The sequence below is a fragment of the Ammodytes marinus genome (genome assembly GCF_949987685.1).
Source record: "Ammodytes marinus genome assembly, chromosome: 17".
Taxonomy (NCBI): Eukaryota; Metazoa; Chordata; class Actinopteri; order Uranoscopiformes; family Ammodytidae; genus Ammodytes; species Ammodytes marinus.
The window spans coordinates 24,188,147-24,215,678 of record NC_137221.1 but is presented as its reverse complement, the minus strand read 5'-3'; the positions used below and the strand labels follow the sequence as shown (position 1 = coordinate 24,215,678).

The 27,532-nt window shown below is 42.3% G+C and overlaps 1 protein-coding gene across 1 annotated transcript in view; it reads left to right on the top strand.

Moving 5' to 3' along the window:
• The first annotated feature begins 3,735 nt into the window (after positions 1-3,735).
• The window catches only part of slc66a2 (solute carrier family 66 member 2), a 38,149-nt gene continuing 14,352 nt past the window's right edge, over positions 3,736-27,532 (top strand). Inside the window, exons 1-3 of the mRNA XM_080045673.1 lie at positions 3,736-4,492; positions 5,211-5,344; positions 17,412-17,628. Coding sequence (XP_079901799.1) covers positions 4,290-4,492; positions 5,211-5,344; positions 17,412-17,628 — 554 coding nt within the window. The 5' untranslated portion in view covers positions 3,736-4,289. The remainder of the gene's footprint in view (positions 4,493-5,210; positions 5,345-17,411; positions 17,629-27,532) is intronic.

Sequence of the window (27,532 nt, the reverse complement as noted above, 5' to 3'; positions counted from 1 at the left end):
GTGTAACTTATGTTGCCCCTAGTAGTGACAACAACACTGTCGGTGCATCTACATGCGGTGAGCCATCGGTGATCGCACCTGGATTTTATACCTTCTGCTGCACGTCCAGGTTTTTTCTTAGCAGCAGAATCAACAACTGAAACATTTCTTAATTTTTCTACAGAGAGAGTTGTTGTGGAGTTGATAAGCTTAAATCAACTTTGTGTGAACTCATTTGGCAATGGCTTTTGAATGTAACCGACACTCGTTTCTAAGAAAAAGTTACGCACTATAGCTTTAACCTGTGATGACAGGTTGCACTGAGGGACAGAAGAATGTGTTAGCAGCACCATGGAAGACATTAGCCTGGTCCTACAAGGTCTGGAATCGCTCAATTGACAAACGTAAACTCACTTGAAGGTGGGTGTCTGTTGAAGTTTAAAAACTATTGGATCTGCCCAGTGCCACTCTGGATCTGCCAACCAATTTCATAAGGTTTGGTCGTGACGTATTTCATGGGCTGGCTTCTGCAACTGAAACTGGTGCACGTCATTGTTCTCAGCCACTCTGTTCGCTGATTGGACAGGTAAAAAATCTGCAGGCGAAAAGCCCTGAATATACCGCGGACCCAGACTTGACTACTGAAGGGAAATGAAAATTGAGCGGAAGTAGGTAGGCGGGCGGTGCCAGGCTAGGAAGACATGGACATTTGGCTCAACTTTAAAGTGATATCAACCGAGTCCCGTTTCAAGATATCCCATGAGTGTGTGGAGCTTTGTGGCCACCACTAATGTGACGTCACTGTTGTCAAAGTGGCATGAGTTCTATTAGGATATGACCAGGGGCTCATAGGTCAGACGGACTGTGGGGCCTTCAGTCACTTTGAATGGGCCTGCTCCTCCATGCCAGCCTGCGTCATCAGCTCAGCCACGTTCTTCTGCAGGCCGTCAATGCGGGTTCCCATATCATCTAGTGCCGAGAGTCAAGGAGAAATCTGCCACCAACCCTAGCCACAACAACACAGCAGCCTGTTGAGTTCTAACAGCAATTTTCTTTTCACAACCAAATAAGTCATCCCTGGTAAAAGACAAGGAACGATATGCTTCTTAAACTGGGTATTCAAATACCGTACATAAAAGAGTACTGAAAATAACTTTTGAATTAAAAAGGGAGCGGGGACCTGGCTAGTGGCTACAAGGCTAAAAACATAAATCGTTTGAATCTACTTTAGGCTTATTAAAGTCATTTCGGCACAATTAAAAATGCAGGGTCAAAAATAACCCACTTGGGACCGACCCAGGGTGGGTTGGAATAACCCAGTGGGGTTGGGTTAATGATATAACGCAGCATGTTGGGTTATTTTTTTTAACTGTCGACAGTAGCAAAAAGCAGATCCAAATCACAAGAAATGATGAAGCAAACAGTTACAATGGTAAACGTAACACTAATTCCTTCTTCAACTATGACGAATACAAATGGCAGCTGCAGAAAAAGGCCTAAAGAAGAGTCACACAATTAGCCCACTAAACAATGGAGTTTCACTAATATAAAAAGGTATTTGTTATTTTTTCACCTAATTTATTTTCATACAAGTAGCCTAACATTTGATAAATGTACTTTTAAAATTCATATAGGCCTACAGAATATATATTTCCTAAATTTTTTATTTTTTTTGTAAATGTTGTCTGCCTCAGCTAAAGTGAGTTTGGCGCCACATAGTGGTCATGCACGTTAGTACAGGGGTGTAACGGATACAGCTCTGTGATTAGTAGTACGTGCTCTAAGGTGTGTGTTATTTAGCTAACTGGACAACGCCACAGACTTAACATTTTATTTTAGCAGAGTTTATTGAAGAGTAGGCTAAGCTATAGTGTAACGTCGCGTCATTACCGAGGCTGAGAAGCCTATAAAGTTAGCAGAAGCAGCCTCTTGGTGTCAATAGTTAAGCTAGATAAGGACACAGTTAGACACACAAAATAAAGGATATGTTTGGACTCCAGCTGAGCAGAAACCGCCTGGAATCTGCCTTCAAGTTGCTGCAACGTTTTCTCCATCTAAAAAAAGGGAAAGAAATAAGTCAGGTTTAAAAAAAAAAAAAAACTACAAGACACACTGCACAGGTCAAAACCAACTCACCGCCTCCGTCATATCTTGAGCCGCTTTGGAGTCTGTTTGGGACATGCTTTCTTCACCAACACGCGCTAAAGCTGTACATTGAAACTCAATCTCTGACAATCAACATTTGACTATGGTCGAACTGTGGCGTGACACACCGGTGATACTAATCCACACTTTCCCTTCAAGCACCCTAGCTGTGACCATAGATAGTATAATGAAGGCTGTGACTACCCATAACTTTGCGGTATTCTGTGTGGCAAAGCAATGACTTCCGCTTGCAGTGGTTTCATTTTTTCAAAATAGAGGTCAGCCGACAGAAGCATTAGTGAGGTATACAGCTTCCGGCGGTGGTCCCCTTCTTTAGTTAACCTAACTCTTTCTAGAATAGGTTCGATAACTATTGTTCATCAAAGGATGTGTACAATAAAGCTATGTTATTTATTCATGGAATGTAGGCTTAAATCGTTTGTTTAATTTACTGCATTCATTTGATTGATGAAATTGTTGTTTTTATTATAGTCATTTATTGTGTTTGTATTCAGTTTCAAGTCTGGAATCGTGTATTTTACACATCCTGTACCGGATGATTTCCATTAATTTAAATATAGCCTACATTCCACCGTAAACAATAGTCAAAATTGGATTAGCCTACCTCAAAGCATCACATTTATGCATTTAGTTTAACCATCACCAACAATGAAACATGCCATTGTACAACATCTCCCAAATGAAAATCAATTTGATATAATGCAGTTAGTGTAACAATTTTAGACTAAAAGTGTTACACTAACTGCATAATATTGAAATACTAAATTAGTATTTCAATATTATGGTTACTTGCTACCTTTCGAACCAAGTATGAGAAGGCCTTTGTCTTGACAAATGTGTTGTGGAAGTGAAATGGAATTAAGTGACATAGTATACGCCTTTATTGTGAAGTTCAATTTCATATAGCCTAATTTTCGGTTTCATCCTAGCTTTGACTGGCTTGACTTTGACAAATGGACAGAGAATCTTATTAACACTTTGTAGAGTGCTATAAACTGTTGGGCCGCTCCCTGTGTGTGCCATCATGAGATGTTGATGAGCAGAAGAAGCCCCTCTCCCCGCACTATATCTTTTATATAAGAGATTATCCAGGATTTGAGTGACACACTAATCAGATGACAGATGTGACACAGCTGCCTGCCTTATAAATTACGTAACGTGACTTTCATTAGGCTGAGCCTTCATAAATCTCTATCATCTGTTGTCTGTCAGTGACAGTCAGACCCGCTGCTGTGTTCTGAGCTGGTGCTAAGCTATAAATCGCCTAAAACAAACTAGGTTAGCCTACATGAAATATTTAAGAAGTAGCCTCTCTCAACTACGGGAGTGGTTGCACTCTGGAATATTCAAGAACATATTCAATAGTGTTCTATCTTTGATGATATAATATTTCATCAAATGCGAAGCTTAAAAAACAACCATGATGTGCATCAGTACTCTTCCAAAATGCTGAAACAGCCCAAACTGCAAGCTGTAGACCTCTAACACGATAGCATTAGGCATGCGCGTGACCTATCTTGGTGGCGTCGAACATCTTTGTCTCAATGTGTGACGTTTGCGGAAGTATGGGCTAGACGAAAAAAATACACCGAATATGCTGCCTGTCAGTGAACGAAACCTTTCAAAAACTTTAGAGCCTGAACGAAAAGATACTGCTTTCTTCCAAGTTTCCCTCCGATAACGGTCTTTGTATAGGCCTACAATTTCAGGAAGCTCCAGGGAGTTTCTCTATTGGCGAGTTTAGTGCAGCTCTGTTCAAACAACGACAGCTAGCATCAACAACAGAAGAGTTGAATCAGAGAAATGGGACGTAATTGAGCGAATAACCAGCCGAAGCGGTCACTGAGCGCTGTTGTTCAGTCTGTACATCAGCTAGCTGTCATTGTCACTCTTATCTATTGGACTACTTATTCTCATCTAGTCCGTTTAGTCCCAGGCTCGCTCATCGTTTCGGGCTCACCGCTCGACTTGTGACGGCGTGGCACTCTGCCTCTTTGTGTCTGTGTGTACTCGGATGTTGCTCTTTCTCCGCTGTCAAAATTCGTGACCAGGAACCAGAGGAGGATACACCACCTGTAACAGTGACGGCCAGCTGACATCCCTTTCTCCGCTCGTGTGTCGGCTCGGTTGAAGAGCTTTGAACCATGGACGACGAGCTGATGGAGCAGTTGGTGAGCGTGTTGAACCAGCTGGTGTCTTGGGTCGCCGCCGGGGCCATGGTGTTCGGCGGCGTGGTGCCCTACATCCCCCAGTACAGAGACATCCGCCGGACCCAGAACGCGGAGGGCTTCTCCAGCTACGTGTGCCTGGTGCTCCTGGTAGCCAACATCCTACGGATACTCTTCAGGTAATCAATCACTCCCTCACACGTCACTGCTCGCTCTTGTGTGTGGCTACAAAACCTCCATTCAGAAATCTATCAAGTCAGTACTCTCTTTCACTTATGAGCCAAAATAAAATGATCGGGCTACCCAATGGAACAATGCTTAGATGTTTCAAGGTGCAATGGTAGATTCGAAGTCATAAAGTTAAAGTGGAGCATTAACCAGGTATGCAAAAGGCATGTGCCTACTCTTGACAAATGTTTTGTGGAATTGTCAATGTTCTTACACCAAACTGGATCCTGACAGCTGTATTTAGACGTGGAGTCACAGATTCTGAAAAATGCTTTTTGTCAAAATCTGTGAATAACTCCTCACAATTCCGCTACCTGTACACACTGTGTGTATGCGCTAAAAAAACAATTGTGAATACATAGCCTGGACTCTGTAAACGTGTAAACAAAGTCTTGGAGGCCTGCAGTCGCTAGCAACTATACCAGAGCGTCGGCTGTGTAATAAAACCAGATCTTTCAGCGCATACACAGTGTGGACAGGTAGCGGATTGTGAGGAGAGATTGATTTTGACAAAACAAAAACTGTTGCAAGCTGCTGCAGCCGAGTGCCATCCCCTGTATCCCTGCACTCACTCTCTCATATCTCTAGACAGATTGTGTCAGGGAACTATACAAGGCTTTCACAGTGTTGACTGCCTGTCACATTGATTCCTTTGTTTGTTCTCATCAGGTTTGGGCGCTTCTACGAGACCCCTCTGCTGTGGCAGAGCATCATCATGATCGCCACCATGCTCATCATGCTCAACCTGTGCACCAACGTCCGCATGGCCACTGAACTCAACACCAAGAGACGCTCCTTCATAGGTCAGAACCCTCCAGCACCAGATAACACTGTGTGTGTGTGTGTGTGTGTGTGTGTGTGTGTGTGTGTGTGTGTGTGTTTGTGAGTGTGTGCGTGTGTGCGTCTTTTTCTAGAGTACAGCTTGAAATGCTGGTCGCATGAAAGAACGAGTGGGAGTGTATGTGAGCGAGAATGAGAGACTGTGTAATGGAGATGTGAGCGTATGTGTTTGAGTATAATAATATATGGGAGCAAGCGGGGGTGAATAAGTGTGGGCAGGTGAATGTTTGAGAGTAAATGTAACACTGTGAATGATGGTGTTAACAGGTGTCTTTACTTCCTGGTGTGAGTGACCCTCCCCCCCCTCCCCCTGGGCCACACCCTATTTGGTATAGTTTGAAGAATCCAGTGAAACTCTTTTTCTTTTCCTCTTTGTTCAAATAAGCCATTACAGAGCTGTGTATTACAACTGGATGTATTTACAGTGCACACACATAGCGGACAGGAAGCGGATCACGAGGTGTTATTAATCGATTTTGTCGAAAAGTCATTTTAACAACAAGCGAATGCACCTTTTTTAAATTCTCAGAAAGCATCCTTCTGAAGCAAAAGCAGCATTTAAAGATAACAACTGCATGCCTAATCATTGGTTCAATTATTAAAATGTAATACCTTAAAATAATATTAAATATGATCCAATTCTCTCGTGTGCCCTTAGGAAGCAATAGACTGATGTTTACAATGAAGTTAACTTAAACTACGATGTCTCTGTTCCTGGAATCTTCAAATCCCTCTAGATGAGGCTGAGTTGCATATACGTGTTGAAACACTGGGTCCTGTTATTGTGATGTGCATCCCTCTGCACACACACACACACACACACACACACACACACACACACACACACACACACACACACACACACACACACACACACACACACACACACACACACACACACACACACAGAGACAAGGAGCAGCTCTCTGTGGCTTTACAAGTCATGTGTCTGAGGCCACTGTCACATGGCATACGCAGTGAGTTCCCCATCCAGGAAGACTGTGCTCCATATCTGGCTGCTCAGCTCTGTGAAGATAGAAAGGAAGTGAGCTGGTTCTAGATAGACTTACCCTGCGTTCCAAATACTTTTTCTTTTTACTATACTACATACTAAAGTACAGAAGAGTTTTAGGGGCCACGGGAGAGAAAAAAAAAATCAGATAAGGATTTTTCTTTTCATTATGTCAAGAATAAAGACAAATGCTGCCCAAAATGCTATTGGAGTTAGTGGGGAATTTATGTATTTTCAGCATACTGCAATTGACGTGCATGTCATCCTAAATCTTTCTCTGGCATACTTAATAGTATGGAAGTATGGGTATTGGAACGCAGGGTGAGTTTGAGTTTAATCCTCTGCATCTCAAGAGAATGGCAGGCATTTTCTTCCGTGAAAATCTGCCAAAATCCTGGAAGCAGGACTAGGCTGGCTCTGGTCAGAAGGTTACATCTGACCACCAGCGCCTCTAAAGATCACCAACTATCACTGTTATGTCACTGCTTGCTTAATCCTCCTGACACAATGGAAGTGTTTAAAAGTACACGTTATCATTAGAATCAATCAACGTTAAAGTTTAAATATAAAATCTACAAAATATCTGTCAAAATAACGATTCCTGTATATGTACTGTTTGTCTGTACACAGCCTAGGATGTGTGTTCATGTGTTTAACATACATGTTTACAGAGCTTAGGCTAACTATTATTAACACCAGATTTGTCGTCAGCAAACACACAGTACTGTCCGTACCGCGTGTGTGTGCTGACGACAGTGGATCATGAGGAGATATTCACTGATTTTGACAAAGTGATTTTGACAACAAGCGTTCTCCTGAATCACTGACTGCACCTCTAACACTCAGAAAGTGAAGCCTGGTCAGCTCTGTGTGGGTGTCGCCTGTTTAACCCTCGAACCATTAAGAAGAGTTGATCAACACTTGGTATGCAGATCTGTCTTGAAAAGTAAGGAGTGTCAAAGTCTCAACTTGTGTTAAAGGCCAATGCAACAAAAGTGAGTCTTCAGCAACGTAATAAGCTGTTCAACTTTACAGCATTTATTAGCAGGAAATGGTTTCTTCACAAACAAGCACCTCCCCTCGTAGCAGGGAGCTGATGGAGAAAGTGTGTTTTGAGGTTGTGTGCCTATGTACCCAGTGGCATTACTTATCAGGGAGCCAGACAATCAGGAGTTGGATCAGTCTCACCACAATCTGAAAATGTTTTTGAGCGACTTTCACACAATATTCCAAAGTCATGCCCAGGCTCAGTACGTTTTCTTTCTCTCTTCCTTCCCCCTGTTTTTTTATTATTTCTTTATTTATTCTGTTGGTCTGTAGCTACAGACAGTAAGGACGAGGAGATCAGAATCCCTAAGAGGCTCTTTCTGGGTACGTACAGAACCTAACTGTGTCTGCCATCAAACATGAAGTTGTAGTTCATCCGCCTGTGTGTGTGTGTGTGTGTGTGTGTGTGTGTGTGTGTGTGTGTGTGTGTGTGTGTGTGTGTGTGTGTGTGTGTGTGTGTGTGTGTGTGTGTGTGTGTGTGTGTGTGTGTGTGTGTGTGTGTGTGTGTGTGTGTGTGTGTGTGTGTGTGTGTGTGTGTGTGTGTGTGTGTGTGTGTGTGTATTGCGTGTGTGTGTGTGTGTGTGTGTGTGTGTGTGTGTGTGTGTGTGTGTGTGTGTGTGTATTGCATGTGTGGCTCTCCCTCATAACCGATGACTAATACCATCTACCACACGGACAGCATGAGCCCATCTCACCCGCATGTACACATGTCGTTCTATTCACCCAAACATGTTTGCTGTGCATCCACTGCCTAAATGCTTTCAGTGCACGTTACAGTTCCACACAGCCACTGTCTGTACCTATGAAGGATGGACTTACATTGAAAAAACCCTGTGTGGATGTGATGACTTTGCATGGATTTAGTTGTGCTTGCATCTTTGTCATTCATATATGAAATGAGAGCTTAGGAAAGAAACTAAAGCTGACATATGCTGAACTCATAGACTAGTTATCTATAACAAGTGATGAACAGTATTCATTGTGCAGTGTTAAGCCGCTTACTAACGTCTTGTCATTGTCCTTTTTCTAACCCAATTCTTTATTTTGAAGTGATGGTTTAACATAAGCTCTCAAACCAAATGTGTGTTTGTGTGTGTTACTGTTTAAGAACCCTAAAACTGGTGCATGCTGTTTCTCTATTTCGTGCAATGTGCATGTGAAGCCTCTTTTTCTTTAATGGCTGAATAATGCAAAGTCTTTTAATGGATGTTATCTTCTCAATGTCTTTTTGAAATGGTTCTTTTGAGTAGAGATGCACCGATTCCACTATTTTTCAGTCCGATCCGATTCCGATATCTGTGTTTTGGATATCGGCCGATACCGATACTGTCCGAAATCATTATCATTCTACATTTCTTTGTTGGTGGTGATGTTATGTGTAAGGTTAGGAAGGCATTTCTCTTTCTGTGACATCACAGAAAGAGAAATGTACGGTTAGACAGTGAGACCATAAAACACTCTTTCTGCCTTTTCTCAGGCTAGGATGATCCGATTTCAATTTTTTTTTGCACATTTATACTTCATAGGATCTCCGAGTTCAATACACCTTCATATTCCAACCGGGGAAGTAGGCCTTTAAGCACAACACAGCAATTCTAATTTTAAAAGAGCAACAAACATACAACAATGTGTATCTTAACTGCTTTGAACTTAGATGCAGAAGGACATCAGAACTCAACTTTTGAATGGTTAAATTCTAATATTAATGTGTGCTATATTACATAGCTATGGTTTTAACATTTACATTTCTTTCAAAGTTAAAATAACTTAGATTTCTTTAAAAAAAAAGTAAAAATCGTTGTCAGTTCGACATCCGATATAGATTTCATCCATATCAGACCTGATGACGATATTGGATCGGATCTGCCCCATTCCTACTTTTGAACTACACTTGGTTTCAGCACAATGCCTCTTTCATGATGCATATGTCTGATCAATCATCTGTGGGGCTGTGATATAACTCACAGTTTTCAACAGGAGAAAAGTGTACCATGCCTGTGTTTAGGTCGTGTTCACACCTAATAGTCCGCTTCTTTGGTTCGCACCACCTTTGTTTGGTTTTCTAGATGTTTCGGTTTGCGTTCACAAAGACAAAAACTCATACGGACTATACTTTTGAAAATAAAAGTCACGTCGTGCACGGAAATGCTCTCAGACAGTTTGGTAAAAATGCAAGTCGCTCGCAATTTCTACCATCGACTACATAATTGGACGTTTATTTTCATGCTTAATGTTGAGCACATATTGTAACAGCCAGAATATATTAGATGTAGTGCTACTTTCCTCTGTCAGCCCACGTTACAATAGCAGCAGACTGTAGCGAGCGGAGTATATGTGAATGCTCTGACAACGTGCGCTAACTAACTTAATAATACCACATGCTTTTGATGAAAGACACTGTGCAAACGACGGTGAAATGATGTTTAAATACTCCGCTTCCTGTGATGAGTGTGGATGTGGTTCACACCAGAGATGATCCGCTCCAGAGTTCATTTTCATTGTTTAGTGTGCACCAGTCTGGGACTGGGTTCAAACTAGTCTCGCACTGCCAGACCAAACTACAGCTAGTAGTATGGTCTGGATCCAGGCTATTTAGTTTCTAGTATATATGGGGGAAAACTGGGCTGGCCTGTTTGTATTTCTTTAAACCAGTGATTCACAATCGCCTTGGGCGGCGCTAAGCCCAGGAAGCCGGGCGTTTTGGAACGCAGTATCGCTATGGGTCTGCTATCGATGTACCTAACAGCCCCACAATGCAATGCATCAAGGGAATATACAGCTACAAAAAGATCAGACATCAAGCTTTTTCGTATTGTTTCATTGACAGTAGCATTGTTAATGTTGCATTATGTCCTGTTTGTATGAAACTGTAACATATGTTAATTTATTGCATTCTGAAGAACACTTAAAAGATCAGTATACAGTCCACACTGCTTACAATGAGTATACACTATCTATGTTATGGGTAAAAAGCAAGTGAAGAAACAGCTGTTGTTCCTGGTATGGACAACTAGATGGCAGTATGAAACAGCATTTGCAAGATGTAAGAAGGAGCTTGTACACACTTGGCTCAATGGGTTTTCATTATAACGCATTACTGAATCTCCTTAGTACTGACTAATGCACACTACATGCCCTGGTATTGAAGATATATTTTGCACCCTTTTTGTTGAATCTTTTCGAAAGTGGATCCAGTTCTGCTTGTGGCTTTCGGTGGTTCAGGCCCTGTTTGTCTGCTTGCTGCCCACATGTCATCGATTCAGTGAGCCTCTGCCAAGCATCATTACAACTGATTGATCTGCGCTTTGCTTCTCTGCGCCCTTGCTCATTGATCTTCCAGTCAAAATATCAAGCATAAGCAGCGTTACATGTTGCAGTCTACTATTGCTAGAAGCATGAAAAACACGGAGGTAGAGAGAGCCGTGCGTTGGGGTTAGACACACGCTCATCACCAAAACGACCCGTGCTGCTACCAAAACCAAGTTGAGCTGAGTCGAGTAGAGCTACGTGTGCGGTGGAAAAGCGCCATTAGAGGCCCTGGAGCAAACCGTGGGCAGTGTCGGTGGATGGAGCTGCTGTAGAAAAAGTAAATTATAGGGGCGCTAACAATATGACATACTGGTGAGTGGAACAGCTTCCCGTGGTGACTGTGCACAGCGTTAAGTCAGCAGGATAAAGGTCAACCTGTACGCGTAGATTGTTCACTTTATTCCCTTTCTCCGTCCGCCCAAGCCTTTCGCCAAAAACACGCATCGGTTGTCATGACAGCACACTGTCATTATCACGCCGTGGCACTTCCATCAAACAGCTGGACATTTCTACCCTAGAAAGAAATGCACAGTGTGGCTGACTTTTAACTGCCATCCAAGGCTGGATTATGGAGAAAAACATGATTGGCTGTGAACACTTTGATGTAGAGACATTGTTTTTCATGATATGTCATCTGGAAGCTGAGAACTCGTTACCGAAAGCATGCATATATAGGTCCAAAGAACCCCCGTGGTGGTGCCCCCCCAAAGCACAATCACACATCTGGTCGCATCTGTGCTGGACAGTATATGTCCTTTTGTTTTCCAGGCTGTGTTGATTTTTTCCCTAGTGTAATAGCGGCTCAGTGGTGATTCATATGGAAGACGGCTTGTTGTAATCCTTTAAGGAGATTAAAAGATCCGGTCGTTTGGCTTGTGTCAGAACCCAGAATGTTGGTGATCACTCATGTTTGAGGGTTTGGACGGCAACAAAAAAAAAGTAAGATGAAATATTGGTAGAAAGTTCTGGCGGTGAGAGTGGCTGTGTCAAACCTCACTGTAACTGTTATTCAGGAGAAAGAGAAAACCCTGATGAATTTATTTAAAAAAAAAAAAAATCTCCAGCTGCGTTTTTAAATGAATTTTGTGTCGGCAAACAGGGAAGGCTCTGCTCCACCATTGAAATGTATTGAACATATCCTTGAGGGCATCTGTCTTTCAGACTCCGGGTACTAGCTTGCTTGTTTGCCACAACCATGATGCTATTAACTTTGAGTCTTGTTAAAAACTTCAAGTTACATTTAGTCATTTCAGCTGTAAATAGTCTGTGAATGGAAACCTGCCAAAGGACATGGAGGGAAATTGTTTTGACTGCGGAAGATAAACTGTTTCGTTTCAATTATATTTGTAAAAAATCTTGAAAAACGTTTGCACTGAAATATTGCGTGTTTCTATTTTTCTAAAGAATGCAAACATTTTAACACTACATTCAATGTACTGTCGGGTGACTCGATCGCAAGGGAAATGACCACATTGGAGAGGAAACACAGCTAACTTCAGCCCACCATTCTTGACCTTCCTTATTGGATCTCTTACCAGCTCAATGCCTTTTTGTACAGACGTCATTAAAAAAACATGCCTTTATTATTGGCATTGTGCTCAAAACATAACTCTCAGAGCTGACCCAAGCTTAAGAACTCTCCCAACAAATGTTTTTTTTTCCATCTCCTACTTTGATCAGAAGAATCAGATCGGAAGTTCTTACCACCATGGATTTTTTTCAGGTTCTGTATCTCATAGAAAAAGCAACCTGGACCCGGGAGAAAATCACATTGATGTCAGCCGTCTCTAAGAATAAAATACTTTTCCCGCAAACTAGCATTGTCCTTGCACTAGCTGTGGGGTGGCTTGCTTAACAATGAATCAGGAAGAACTGTATGCAATCTGAAGTTACCTTGGTTTTGTCACAATGATCCATGCACTGTATCGTTTGTTTGCCCTAATATTGTTACAGTACATGGCAATACATTACACTTCCATTCTGTTCTATTGTTTGCCAATGGCTCATTGCTCTTTTCGTTCCCATGGGGGGGACTGTGCCTGTAGCCTCATTGGGTTTGGCAGCTCATAATAAATCACCTTTTCCCTGTTAGTTGCAGTTGTCCCCTCCCTGCAGGCCTAAACTTCTAGCCTCAGTGCTGTTATAAAAAGGTACATGACATTTAGGTCTAGGTAGCCGTGTAGGAAAAGTTGCTGCGCTTTTGGCTTGGCTTATTAGTCATCGTGGAAAAAAAGCTATCGGTCTAAATTTCAGAGAAAAGAAGTCTGTTGGAATCAGAGGTTCCATTTCCCCAACTCTTTTTTTTTTATAACCTGTCTTTCATAATAATGTTCCTGTGTTGTCCCCAGGGCTGCTTGTGAGTGACAGCAAGCCATTATTTCAGCTGTACCTCCATAGACTTGCCCAGGGCCTAACATATAGGCTGGAGGACAATAGTTTGTAAACAAGCGAATGCAATCTCCAACTATGAACCCATGTCTTCCTAGTATACATGCACAGCTATACTCTGTGAGACTTCAAACCAGCGCTGTGCACTAGATGCTGGGCCACCGCAGGGAAGCCTATTGTATGCAGCTCCAGCACCAGGGTTTGAAGAAAAGGACAATCCCCCAGGGTGCCCAAGTTACATGACAGGAGGAGGTGCATGGCTGAGGAACAGTACTGTGATAAACAACCCTTAGTGGTCAGGTCAGTGTGCCATGGTGTGTCAGTGTCACTCTGATCTGCCTACAAAGATATTGTTGTTTATATTTGCCGCTGCTCAGAGTTAAAGGCATATTTGCGCGTAGACTCTAGAACACACAGGATGAAGAGATGAGGACAACTACTGGCATGAAAAGAGTGTAATTACTAAAACATGAGGCCAAGACGAGGACAGGCACAAATAATTGAAAAGCGTGTCATAATCGCAAGTGTGTGTGTGTGTGTGTGTGTGTGTGTGTGTGTGTGTGTGTGTGTGTGTGTGTGTGTGTGTGTGTGTGTGTGTGTGTGTGTGTGTGTGTGTGTGTGTGTGTGTGTGTGTGTGTGTGTGTGTGTGTGTGTGTGTGTGTGTGTGTGTGTGTGTGTGTGTGTGTGTGTGTGTGTGTGTGTGTGCGTGTTCATAAGAAATGTGTTCTGTTCTTTGCGGAGTTCCCCAGTTTCAGCAAGTTAAGTTACAAGATGGAGAAAATAACTTGTAAATGAAAATGTCATGCCTCATGTCTCTCGCTCCAGCCCCTGCCATTTGACAACATGAACCCGGGAAAATGTTACGGAAAAGTTCTCAGACTTTTTTAAACTCTTGAGTGAATAAAAAGTTCATGTCGTCAAAAGATGAAGAAATGTTGTGGATCAAGCCTAAACCTAGCCTCATTGAGACTTTACAGATGGTAATTCCGTGTCATTGGCACATTTCAGAACAATAAAGTACCAGTATACTGTACAACCTGCATTCAGATGGTTTGTTTTGTGTTGATGAGCATTCGGTTGCAGGCACAGTCATGCTTAAAGTTCGCCCTGTTGACTGCATGGGCAATATCTCAAGAACCTTGAAGACATTATAGCCTCATTTCCACTGAGTGGTGCAGCTCGGTTCAGTGTGACTATTAAGCCCACTTTTTCACCACAAAAGCAGAGCAGCACTTTATTTTTTGGACCCTATTTGTTGGGGTACCCAAAAGGGTGGAGCTACACACTGAAGCTGATTAGTCGACAGAATCATTTCCGCATTAAACCGCTTTGTGCAGTCACCTCGGCAAGAGTGATAAGTCTGCTTGGTTTAAACATTTACTGTGAGAAAAGCTAACTTGAAGCAGGCTAGAAAAACCCGACTTTGTGAAACTGCCCATGGGCTCTCTGCGCACTACTACTCTTAGTGTGTGTGTGTCTGTAATACTAGCTAACCGCATTGGAGCCTTACATTATATATATCATCTATTCAGTGTTGTGTTGGTTGTGAAGCTGTGCTTGCCACTAGCAGCTAGGTTGGGGTTTGAATGCCTCTCCATTGCCCCCGATTGCCTCCCTCTGTGTTGGGCTGTTATCAGGCCGTGGCAGCCTGCCGCTAGTTGGCCCAGATTCTACAGCCCTCTGGCTCTTCTGCAGACACTGTCATACAGTAACACCAAAACAGCTTTCAGATATTCTTAGTGTTTGATTTTACTCAGAAGAGAAATGCATGCCCCTGTTCTACCTTCTGAAAAGCTGCTGGTTTGTCTTTTGTTCAACGCTGCATTGCGCTGTCGCCTACATAATCAGAAGTCTTGCCGTGATAAATGTGGGTTGGACAGAAGGATCTGACCTCTCCTGAATTGCTCCTTGGAGATTTGGTGGGTTACATTCATGGGATTTGTTTGACTTGTCTGTCAAAAAGGAACAGTAGCAGAGCCAGGCTTATCTCACAAGCAAACATGCGTGCCATGGGTGTGTTCATGGAGAAATGCCATTCGAATGTCAGAATCGGTCACCGTTAGTTCTCTAAAGAAAAAATATTGACTTAAAAATAAATAAACGGAAATGTCATAAAACCCTGTATTTTTTTCACTTGTAAATTGATCGAGTCTCAGAAAATAGCCGTTTGTTCCGTTTGGTGAATGCTGGTGGTAATTCAAACAATACTTTGATACTTTATTCCCTTTTTTGTTCTGCCTTATCTCTTTCAAAGGCCTATCAAATCAGCCTCCATAGCATGCTTAGATGTGCCTCCTTGATAAAGAGAGCAACATTAAAACCTGATTAACCCAATTGGCTAGATTGCTTTTGAGGCTTGTGGAAAACTCATTTAAGATACAGCAATGCAACAAAACAAAAAAAAACATCTTTTGCGCTCAGCCATAATTAGATTTTAACAATAAACTCTTTCAATTTCCTCGGCTCGCACAACACACCAGCAGCTTAATTGTGTTCTTTTTTTCCCCTTCCAACCACCATAATATGTATTTATTTATTTATTATTCTTCCGGACAATTACACACAATACACAATTTTCTGTTTTTTAATTCATACATATTACTTTGTGTTATCGTCCGAAGGGTGGCAGGAGAAGCCAAAGGCTTATCAGGTCCCGCCCCCACTGCCATAAGATTCAGATACACAGCTGCTGATACAGTTAAAACATTTTTTATTTTATTTTTTTTTAAGAAGATGCATTCCAATACACAGACAATTTTAGGTCTCATTATTCATTGCCAGTGTAACAGACATGCTTTCCATTTTCCTCTCTGCCTGTGACAATGCAGATAGTGATATGGCCTTGTCCATTTCTATATAAAGACGTGTTAAATGAAATGAGATAAAGATGTGGCTTAATTGACCTGTCCTGCTCCGTCATCAGCTAACATTAAAGCATTACCGCTGGCAATCCATACTTTGCAGCCTTGGAGATATAATCACAGTATAATTGGTATTGGCTCTGTTGTTTTATAACAGGAAGTCAGTGTTGTGTTGTTGTTGTTGCTCTCCAAATCATTTCCTTGGTGAAAGAAGCACACCCAAGGTGTTAAGGGCAGAACACAAGCTTTAAATCATTCAGATCCAGATACGTGTCCAGATTCCCACCCAACCCATTACTACTCCGTGGAAAAATCCCATAACCTCAGCTGACGGTCAACCTCCCTCCCTGGGCCTTCCACCACCTTCATGCAGGCCTGCCCCTCCAGAAAAATGAAAAAGCTTCTGTTTTTGAGGCCTATATTTGTGGCAGTGATATTTCTTTTTTTTCTGGGTCTGTGGGAGTTGTGTGAACATTTGCAGCCCTAGTGTGAAGTTAGTTAAAATGTTTCACAATAACACAGGTTTCGCTTGTAACGAGACACCGCTCCAAAAAAGATAATAGATAATTATTTCCTCCATTGCCGAGTATAACACAAGACTACCAGTACATAAAAGAGTGTCAACGGCAGTCATGTACTATTGATGAGCTTTTTCCTTTACACAGAATTACATTTTTACGAGATTTTTATAATAATTATTTAAAAGATATCCTGAGTCAATATGATTGTGATAATAATAGATCATGTCGAGATTACTAAACAATTTCGAAAACATTATACTACAGAGAGGATGACACCTTACTTTATATTAATGGCATATTTTTAGTTATTACATTCAAATCTTCCCTCAAGTTGAGCATTCAAAAGAGTTGGTTAAAAACAAATTGGTGTTCAATTTGCATTACAGGCTGATTTAGAAATGTTGTCCCAAGTGTAAGTCAAGCGTCCAGAAATGCTGGATCCTACCCTTCCCATGATTTAACTTTATGGCTGCCTAGCTATAGAAGTTAAAAGCTTCAAATGTATCCTCCATGCCTAATAAAATGCCATTCATACTGACCTTTTTATGTGTAAAATGAGTGGACTGTTAAGAAAAGCACATTCATTGCCAGTTTTTGTGTTTTTGCATGTACAGAATGTTGGCTTCATGCATGTACCATCTACTTATTTTGTCTCAACCTGGAACAATATTACTGTTGGTTATCCCTTATTTTATAACTGCTTTGCTTTACTGTCTTTACCTGTTTTTTACAGGAACATTGAACATTAAAATAACATCATCTGTTGCTGTGCCAGTATTGGCCAGCTGGATGGGGACTGGCCTCCCTTGAGTGGCTAGTTTTATAAAAGAAAATATCCATTTTTGTTGACTCATTTGTGGTTTCCCTATGTTGTTGCACCTTTTTTTATCAGACTTTGACCGGAACTACTTCTGGTCGTGGAGTGGTTTTGTGGACTACTTGCAGTGCGTGCTGGCCTTCACGCTGGTGGCGGCCTACATCACCTACCTCCTCCTGGACTCTGCGCTCTTCGTGGAGTCCCTGGGCTTCCTGGCCGTCTTCACTGAAGCAATGCTGGGCACACCGCAGCTCCACTGCAACTACCAGAACAAGTCCACCGAGGGCATGAGGTAGGTACCCATTACAATATCCATTCAACATCCTAGCTCGTTCAAGCTGATAGAAGCAAAGCATGCTGGGCGTTGTGCCTTGACTGCCCTCAATAGAGACATTTTAAAAAGACATTTGGGGTCAGGCAATTAACATACTGCAATCACATCGTGCACAACTTGGCTAATTGCACCTCCAGGATGCTCTGTTTTACTTCCATATTAAACAGCCCACAAAGGCTTTGAAATAGCTTCATGATCTGCTCTACTGCAGACTCAAACTGCACTGTGGGAAGATCTTGATTTGAACAAAATGCAAAAAAATAAGCAATACCGTAATACAGACGGAGCGTACAGATAAAACTCTCAATACTTATAGAGCTTTTCCTTTTACATGGATCAAAAATACAACACAAAACTATTGGTTGAGGAGAGTGGTTTGATGTATTGGTTCTATAGAAACATTAGACTCCGTCATAAGATATCTGTTAGCTAAACAGGTTCATCTACAGCTGTTGCTCTAAACAGGTAGAGTAGCTGCTGCCACACTGTGTCATATACTCATGTATATGCATTCACAAAGTCCTACAACTTTTCCATTGAATAATAACAGAAAGGAATAGGGCTACTGATGCTGGTGTTCACTGACTAACCTTTAAACTAACTCACCACAGTTCCAAATTCTGTTGGGTAATATGTGTCTCCAGGGGATTTTGAACCAAACTCCAGTGTCCCCAACCTGGCTGTGAGGGATTGAGCCGTCTCACTCAACCTCATCCTAATTTGTAAAAACCTCTTCATTTTCTCCCAACGTTGTGACATGCTGCTCTGATAAACCACCAACGGGCATCATCTATTGATCACACAGATCCTGCTCCCTTTAAAAGTGGATGATTCAAGTCATCGGTCAGCTAGAGTCAGAGTCAGTGAAGAGCAGCATGGCAGGCTGTAAACTGACCCTGCATTCCGAATCGCATACTTTCTATTATTAAGTATGGTAGAAAAAAGATTCAGTATGTCCCGATTCTTGTGGCCAGATTTAGGATGGTTAGAGAGACCCGGATGTCTACTACATGCGGCCGAGATTTTTACGTGAAAGTGACGTCCCATCAACGGAGCCTCCATATGAAAACAAACGAGGATGCGACGGATGTAAAAGCAAGAGGCAAGATCAGCAGGAGCAATGTTATGATGAAATAAATAAGTAAAAGTATGTCCCAATAGTATGCCTACTGCATCCTAACTAGATTTTTTTATCGTCGGATGCAGTATGTAGAATAGAAAAAAGAAAGAGTGTGCAATTCGGAACGCAGGGTAAGTCTTGTCTCAAAATAACTTTACCGCAACACTATCTGCGATGGGTAGAGACCGGCCGTGAATGTAAAAAGGAAAGAGAACGTTTTTTTTTTTTTTTTTTTTTTTTTAATATACAGGTAAATCCCATTAAGACCGGAGACTCTTTTTCAAGGGAGACCTGTTCCCATTCCCACGTTACCATTCACACACACATTCATACACCGATAGCAGGCTTACTATCGACATTCACACGAGGCAATGTTGAGAAATTATATTATGGCAACCTCTGTAAATAGAATAAAAAGAACACCATATATCTGTGCACGTGACCAATTGACATACTGCAGATGATTCGCTCCTCTTTTTGTGTTGATGACAGTTGTGCGACTCCCAGTCGACATGACAATCCTGATACCATTAAAGGCATGGCTTTTCAATAAACCCTGGTGTATTTGGATGTTATTTCGCCAATTTTTATTTCAGGAGACTATTTTTTTTTTAATGGAGCTCTCAGGAAAGTGAGCACCATTACATGTTGTATTCTTATTGGTCAGTTTTTCAACATGGGTCAAAGCAGCCCTGACTGACATTGTAAGAATTTGGTCCCAGATTTTAGCCGCAGTTTGTCAAAGGACGGTTGTTGGACTTTTTTTTTTATTTCTCTCACAATTGTCATCTCTTATTTTGGAGCCCACAATAACAGCCCATAACCACACACTCACTGTAACACACAGTTTAAAATGCTTAAACGTTATTTATTATTTCTCACTCTTACTTTTTCCACAACTCCTCGGGCCTCCAGTGTATTTCCCAGGAGTCTGTCGGATGGCAATGAAAACAAAAGCTTGTTGTGCCCTTTTATTAATGATAATGTCTTTATGGTTGATGAGTACAGGTTTATTAATGAATGCCACTTGAGTCCCAGGCAGCTCTGAGTGTGTTTTGTCCTGTAGAACACACTGTGTCTCCTATAATATCGTTACCATTGACACGTGCTTATTAAGTATTTCTGGCACCTGTCGAGCAGGACGTATAAGGATGGGGCTTCCTCCTGACAACTAGTCATTAAGCTAACATGGCCTTCTGAAGTTTCTCTAAAAATCAATATGGTAATGAGGTATTCTGTCTCCTCATATCAATTTCTAATGGATCATTTTGCGCTAGTTAATGTTGATTCACGTCCAGACCGTAATTAGTGGCTTTGATGTAGAATAGATTATTTGGAAGTAAGCATGTATTGAATTAAAAAAAAAAATCATCTCCACTGGCGTTCTGTGCTGTAGTAGGCAAGCCATGAAACCTGCTTCTCAAAAGAGTATACACACAACTGAAGTGTATATAGCACGTTTAAAAGAGTCAATAAAAAGCAATGACTCATAGATGGACTTCAAAAAGAATCCAACAGCGCCAATTGATTAAAAGCAGCTAGAGGGCCCGAAGAGGTTATTGAAAAGATGCGACTGATAATGTATAAAGTGAAAAGACCTGCGTTTTTTTTAGATTGTTCCACACAGGAAGACCCAGGCCTGACATGGTGTGTGTGTCCTGCCTCAGAGCAGTGTGTGTGCCTCTCTGGCTGGTTTAGCTTCCTGCATTAGACAGATAACAGAGCCCCAGAAGGGTCGCCTGTCCACTCAAATGGCCATGACAGCTCCCACGCCGGGCTTTACCCTCTAGCTCCCATTCCTTATTTATTGTTGAATATTGCTTTTTTTTTTTTTTTTTTGGTAGTTCTTAGTTCCACCCACCCGAAATGATGTCTTCTCTCCTCATCCTGCATCAAGCTGTCTACACTAACATAATTGCTCTGATATTCCTTATTCTTGTGGAATACATGATTTATTTTGTCTTCATCTCGAGTATCAGACTTTCTGGTGGACCTCAGTTGTGGGGCGGCTGTGACGAAGCGGGTAGGTCGACATGGGCAATGTCTTGCCCATGTCGTTGGGCAAGACATTGAACCCCGAATTGCTCCCGATAGTTAGCTTGCACCTGTGGCGTAACTTTGATGTTCATATTGGTGGGGACACATTTTGGCGAAACGTCACACAATTTGGCGAAACGCCCTCGCCCCAGACCCAGCATCCAACCGCTTACTTTATTAACCAAACCAGTGCATCGGCCGGCGACGCAGGTGCTGGCGCTGGGCTGCTGCAGCTGAAGAGGGAAACGGCCGGAGCCTGTGGACCTGGGGAACATCATGGACCCGCTGAGTTTGCCGAACCGGACTCCGAGGCTTCGATGCGGGAGTTAATCATAGCGAGTGATGTTTGGATGCAGAGCGGTGCTGAAAGCGGAGGCTGGAACCGTGATTGGATCCGTGTGCTCTCTTGGGCAGCGGGGCGGCAGCCGGGGTTAAAAGCTTGCCATTCGCCGATGCAGGATGATTGAAGATTTTAGGCTCGTTCGACCTGTCGCCGTCTTGCTAAGACCTGCGCAATTATGACGCTCGTCTTGCTGAGCGCACTGCATTATGGTTAGACTTTTTGTCCCACTTGCACCCGCGGCTGGCTCATGGACATATAAAGAAATGGACACCGTATTGAAACATGGCGCCCATTCATTCCTATGAAAGCTGCTCATAGGCGCAGAGAAGCAACAAGGAAGTATAATCCGGAAATTCCATACGGCCCAAAGCATGACGTAGCATCGACGTAGCTGCATTATGGACCTATCAAGAAAGAGGGCGGCAAGCGTAGCGGACTGGAGGCGGGAGTAGAATCATTCTCGTTCTGTAGCATCTAGCCTGGCGAAAACAAACTGAAAGCCGTTAAAAGCCGTTGGGCTAATAAAACGCTTGAGGTGGCGTTTTGAAATGAGAAAACTTCAGTTTTAATAGTATATGGTCTAAAGATAAGTATGAGCCTATGATTGATATCCAGAAAAATTTTGCAGAGACACAATCTTGTTCGCCGCTTGTACTGTGTGGACAGGGAAATCTGCCTACGGGCCGTATGAAAATAAGCTCCACCCCTCACCATGCAATACTAATGGGTTGGCCACATGTCCATGCTGGTTGCTCGGAGAAGGCACAGTCCTGGGGGCCTGGGCTGGCTGCGGCTCGGCTGCTTGAGACTTTGAAGTCCCGCGGTATCAAGACGGACACAGACACTGGAGCAAGTCGCTGCAGTTGCTCCCCACGGGCTGCGGGAGCGAAATGTCTGATGGGAAACGTCTTGCTGACAGGCGGAGCTGAGCGCTAATTGGGAGTTTAAACCTCGTGCCTTTGATGCGTTTCCCCAATTGGTTAGGCAAAAGTCTGACATCACCGCTCAAAATTAAATTACGATCCATTCTTTTTGATTTTAATTTATGTTTAATCATTAGGCCGCCACAATATGCATTTAAGCAGAAATGTACTTAATCAGAGTTAAACCTCTGAACCCTTGACATAGAAATAATTTGGATGTGTAACTCTCCTGTATAGATATATTTAAAAGTGAACACAAACTTGAGTCACATAAGATCTTGGTGAAGTGATTTTTATACCATTAAGATTAAATCATAGGCTTATTTCAAGTGATCTAAATGGTCTGGGGATTGTATTTTACATGTAGTGTTGCAAAGCCAGACCAAAACTACAACAAGTAGTTTGTTTGTTACACATCATAATACAGTTCATCATATCCATCTCTACAATAATAATAAGGGATCTTTTCTTAGACCTTCTTTATTTAGGCCGATCATATGAGTATGTGAAGGGAGAAATACTAAACCTCCTTTATTTGGATTTGTAAATTATTCTTGTAAATTATTCTTTATCACTTAAAAGTAGGTGTTCTAGTAAAGTAACAAGAAAGATAAAGATGTGTGGGGAATGGGGATATTAGCTTATATCTCGTTTCTTGTTTTGAAAATGCCCCTCGCTTTTAAAGTGTTTACTCGTCTTTGTGTTGTGTTCTGCTTCTAATCGGTTGTAGCATGTGTGACTCTCCTGCGAATATGTTTCTAATAGGCCTTCAAAATAAAACTAGAAAACGAACTGCATCCGCAACAAGGACGCTACTTCCGACTCGGAGCTGTCCGGCTTCAGTCAGGCATTTTCGTCACTCCCCCGACTGCACTCGGCTACTCTCGTCTACTTTCCAGACGAGCTGAAAGTTAGGTCGAACGAGCCTATTAACTTGCCGGACAGGAGCTCCGACGAGTGGAACGCCGCTCTTTATACGGATGGCTTCCTCTGCTTTGGATAGCTGTAGCTGAGATAATCCATAGGTTTGTCCATCTGCCATGGATCTTGGTCGTAAATGGAGTGGATCGACACGACAAGCAGCAAGGTAAGCAAGTGAACTGACAGCCATGTCGTTCGCGTAAGCAAGTTGCAAGAGCTTGCAGAGGAAGCAGCACCAGTAGGCAGGCTAGAGCAGCTTAAATAAGGCGCCACTTTGAGTGTATGGCCAATGGTGTGCTAGAGGCGGACTATGGCTGTCAGCTGACGTGCCGAGATGACAGCCGGCTTGACGTCCGTACCCTGCCTGAACTAACGCTACGCTCCATTAGAGTCCATTTACCATCAGCCGTTCTCTATGGTTTCCCCAGAATGCATTTCATCAAACCCCCCCAGACAGTGCATTTTAAACTGGCCTTCAGTCACGTCAGAGATGTCTATAAAATGTATAAAGTAGTATGCATGTATGCTTTACCCCCTTTGTTAAAAATGCAACCTTTGTTGTGTTTGTGACGCTGGTCCATTTATGCTATGGTAGGCATCGCTGTGTATGCCACTTCATTATGGATTCCCTTCTTTTTGTGATTGTTGAAGCCTGTAGAAAAAGCAATTATTATTTGAATGTGAAGGTCCGGACAACACAACCTAAGATTGGCAGTGATGTTCTAGAAAGAGAACAATAATGCTCTGCTGTTTAAGCCTAGCAGCAAGCAGGAAGCATCATGTTGACTAATCAGTCTTTGGGATAAAATGCACCCACCAAAACCACAACAGGGAATGCAGAAATATAACGCTTCATTGCCCAATAGCTGTTTTTTAATCATGTCAGTGGATAATCTCCTTAAAGGTGAAGTAAGCGATTAATTTATGTTAATATAGGTGTTAAATCGCTCTTTATTCGTACAGTGATCACTTATATAGTGTGCGCGCTTTAAGCCGATCTCTCAGTCACTCGCTCTGCATGTAATCGTATACATTTCGGGGATCCCACTGCTAATAACCAATCAGAGAGATCACTACAAACCGGCTCCCGTCTCACTGCCGGTGCACGTGCAGAGCGACAGATGGGTGAATGTGTATGCGCCAACAATGGCGGAGCAGGTAAAAATCCTTCCGTATGTCTGTTTTGATGGTTTTTATCATGTTTTATCACACTTTTGGATCTGAGAGGATGCTAGATAACTCGCTGCTTGAAGACCGCAGTGCATTAATGTGGTGACGTGGGGACGATGGAGGGGACTGCTAACTGCAGTCACTGACAGGAAGTTAGCTAAACTGACCATTTACTGAATCTTTAACGCTTTACACCATTTGCAGCACTCTTGATGTGAGCCAACCCAATCCTTAATCTAACTTGCATGTTGGTTGGTTGATTTGACAACAGCTATGATTTCCAAGTGTGGCTTAAAATACCAAAGCAGCTTCCAACTTTGTAAGAAAAGGCAACCCAGTGCTGCCAAACAAGCTCACATTGTCGTCCAGTAGAGAGGCTGGTCAATATTGCCTGCAACTGATTTCATGCAGCACACATCGCAAGTGGGTTTTCTCACACAACAGTAGGAACATGTGCACAGTAACCAGTGAGCTCAAATTGGGATACATTACATGGATGCATCGTTTTCCGTGGATCCCTCATTTGTATCGTAATATAAAACATATAGAGGTTATTGTAGAATGGAAATACATTGAATGGATAATACAGAAGAAAAATAAAATTATTTGGTACCCATGTGGAGCTCTGGTTTCTAACAGCAGTGAATAGTGCTTGATTTGATACATTTTAAATAATGTAACGCAATGGTGGAAACAAAAACCGAGTTGATTTTGGGAGTGAAGCAACACACCCATACACTCACTTCAACACTCTTGTCGGTCTGGTATGACCATAGATAGTATATAAAATGTATGTAGTATTCGGGCTGACCTCAGTTATTCAGACTGCATCCCATTCTCCTGGCGTATGTGCTTCGCCATCTTGTCAGATTTTTACTCCGCCTCACTCCTCTTGCCGAAAAAGGGCATTGATGTGACGTCGGGGGGAGGGAGATATGCCCATCTAGCTGACGTATACCTCCAAGGCGAAGAGAGGGACAACGGGCGGCTAGCGGTCACTCAAGAGATCACACCCCTAATAATTCACACATTTAAACCTCCGAAAGAATAAAAACTAGCCTGCTAGAAAAAAATTCACCCCCCTCAGTGTTGTCATGGAGATATGACCTAAACATACAGACTAAAATGTTTTTTTGGACCAGGCTGTAAATAGGTTTAATAAGACTGTGAAAATGGCCTGTTTAACAAGTGAGTCAAAGAAACATTGCTCACTTTTGGTACCACCTCGTAGTGGCCACCGGAAGCTACTGCAATGTTTGTCACTTCTGCATTGGATGCTGAAGTGGATCACTGTGGTTTGGGCTTGTGTATGACTAGTAGCTTTTTGCGGTTATGTTGTTAGCAAACTTTAGCGCCATATTGCTTTGTTACTTACATTTCACTGACTTAGTAATGCCAGTCATGACTCGTCTGTACTTGTGCGTTTATGATTTAGCATTTAGCAATGTTCCCCTAATTGTCACTTAGAGCTACAGTGGTCGCCGTAACAGTAGTGTAAACTGTGGATTCATGTTGTATGGTTTCCAGTATTGTGGTTGTTCAATAGCTTAGCTTATTATACAGTACATACATATATGGTGCTATGCAAGATTCTGAGGACAAAAATACGGTGTATATACTATACTTTAGAATTTTGTGATAGGCTATAAGGGTTTGCAAATTGACTGTTGTGAATAATCGTGTTGAGTCTAACTTCTCGTCATACCCAGACACTATACTACATCATGTCAGTTCTTTTTGTCTTCCCCTGCAACATATTCTGCCCTCCATCAGCCTATGTGGATCAAGCTGTCATAGGGAGGCAGAGGGCATTGTCATTTCCCGTCCTGTTTATTGTTTGTGTCGTCTTCTCTTCCCTCTGTGCACAAACCTGTTGAGTCTGGCAGGCTGTTGCTAGGTTACGCTACCTCAGCACTCCATTCAGTGTGTGTGTGTGTTTTCGTGTGCGCGCGTGTGTTCGTGAAGGAGGTTTTTCTTTTAAAATGCAATTTTTTTTTAAAACCAAAACATTCCAAAGGTTGTGACCCTGAACTTAGATAGGGGGTTGAGGTCAGGTTTGTTTGTGCGTTGAGGGTTTGCTGCACAGCCGCACAGATGGAGATATTAGGCACTAAGTGAATGTGTGAATGAATAAAGTGCACACCAGCATTTTGCAGATAGAAAAAAAAACAGTGAGTGCCCATTCCTGTAAGTGCGTGGTATACGAAAAAAAAAAAACAATCAAATCCCATGCTGGACGTCCGTGTGGAAACAAATCACGCTGACTTCCTCTCAGTTTAATGGCCCAGCCACTGTGCCCCCCCCCCCCACTCCTCACTGCTGTTGCATTTGCAGTGTCAGACCACTTCCAGTACTTGCATGCTCACCACCTTTTTTTCCCCCCTACATTTGCCCAATTAGGCAGGGAATGGGGTCAGAGCTGGGTAGAATGTAACATATTGGATGTCCTCAGTGTGTGTACACAGCAGCACTCCACAGACAGTCGGTCTCTAAGCAGTTTTTAATAATGAAATACTGGTGGAGGACTTGGATGAATGGATGAATTTGGTATGTGTCGGATGTAAATTCAACACAAAGATTTCTGTTCACTTGGCTGATGCTGTGTCACACTTGTGACTGCTCTGTTAGCATAATGGGTCCTTAGAGGTCATAATCATCAATAAAATAATTCATTAATTAGCTCAAGCATTACTTTCACGCTTACATTGTATGTGCTATTCTCTGTTGCCTTCAACTCTATTCTCTGACCTTCTGTGTCATTTTATGTTGCTCGGTCTACAACAAAACATTGGCAGATTTAACACTGTCAATTTGTCAGTAGCTTTTGAAATAATAGGCATTTGATTTGACACAGAGGTAGACCAAAGCAGGCTTTTTATTTCTAGCCAAGAGCCGTCAGTTGTGCCTTCTGAAATGACAATTGTTGCTGGCAGATTTGATCCTTGATATAAAATGAACTGTAGAGGCCGTAATGATATCCTGTCATTTGTCTTGGACAATAATTACACTTTTTGAATTGCACCTTTTTAAAATAATTTTCCTATTTAAAACTATGAACTAATTTTTAATTTGTATTATTTTTTTTTTATTAAAAAGTAAATTGAAAGTTGGCGTCGTTTAGAAAATAGGATTGAGTCTTTTGAACTGGTGAAGCTGGATTTGGAACCGAGGGAGAGTGTCTAAGCCAGCGGTGCTACTGTAAATGGTTAGACAAGACAGATCGTTTATGGGACTTCAGTAGGCCAGATGAAAGGAATGGCTGTGTCTATGGAGTGGGAGGTGTTTTTTGAGTTAAGTGTTTTCAGGCTGCTGCTATTATTAGACGGCCCCCCCGAGCCTGGAGAGCCA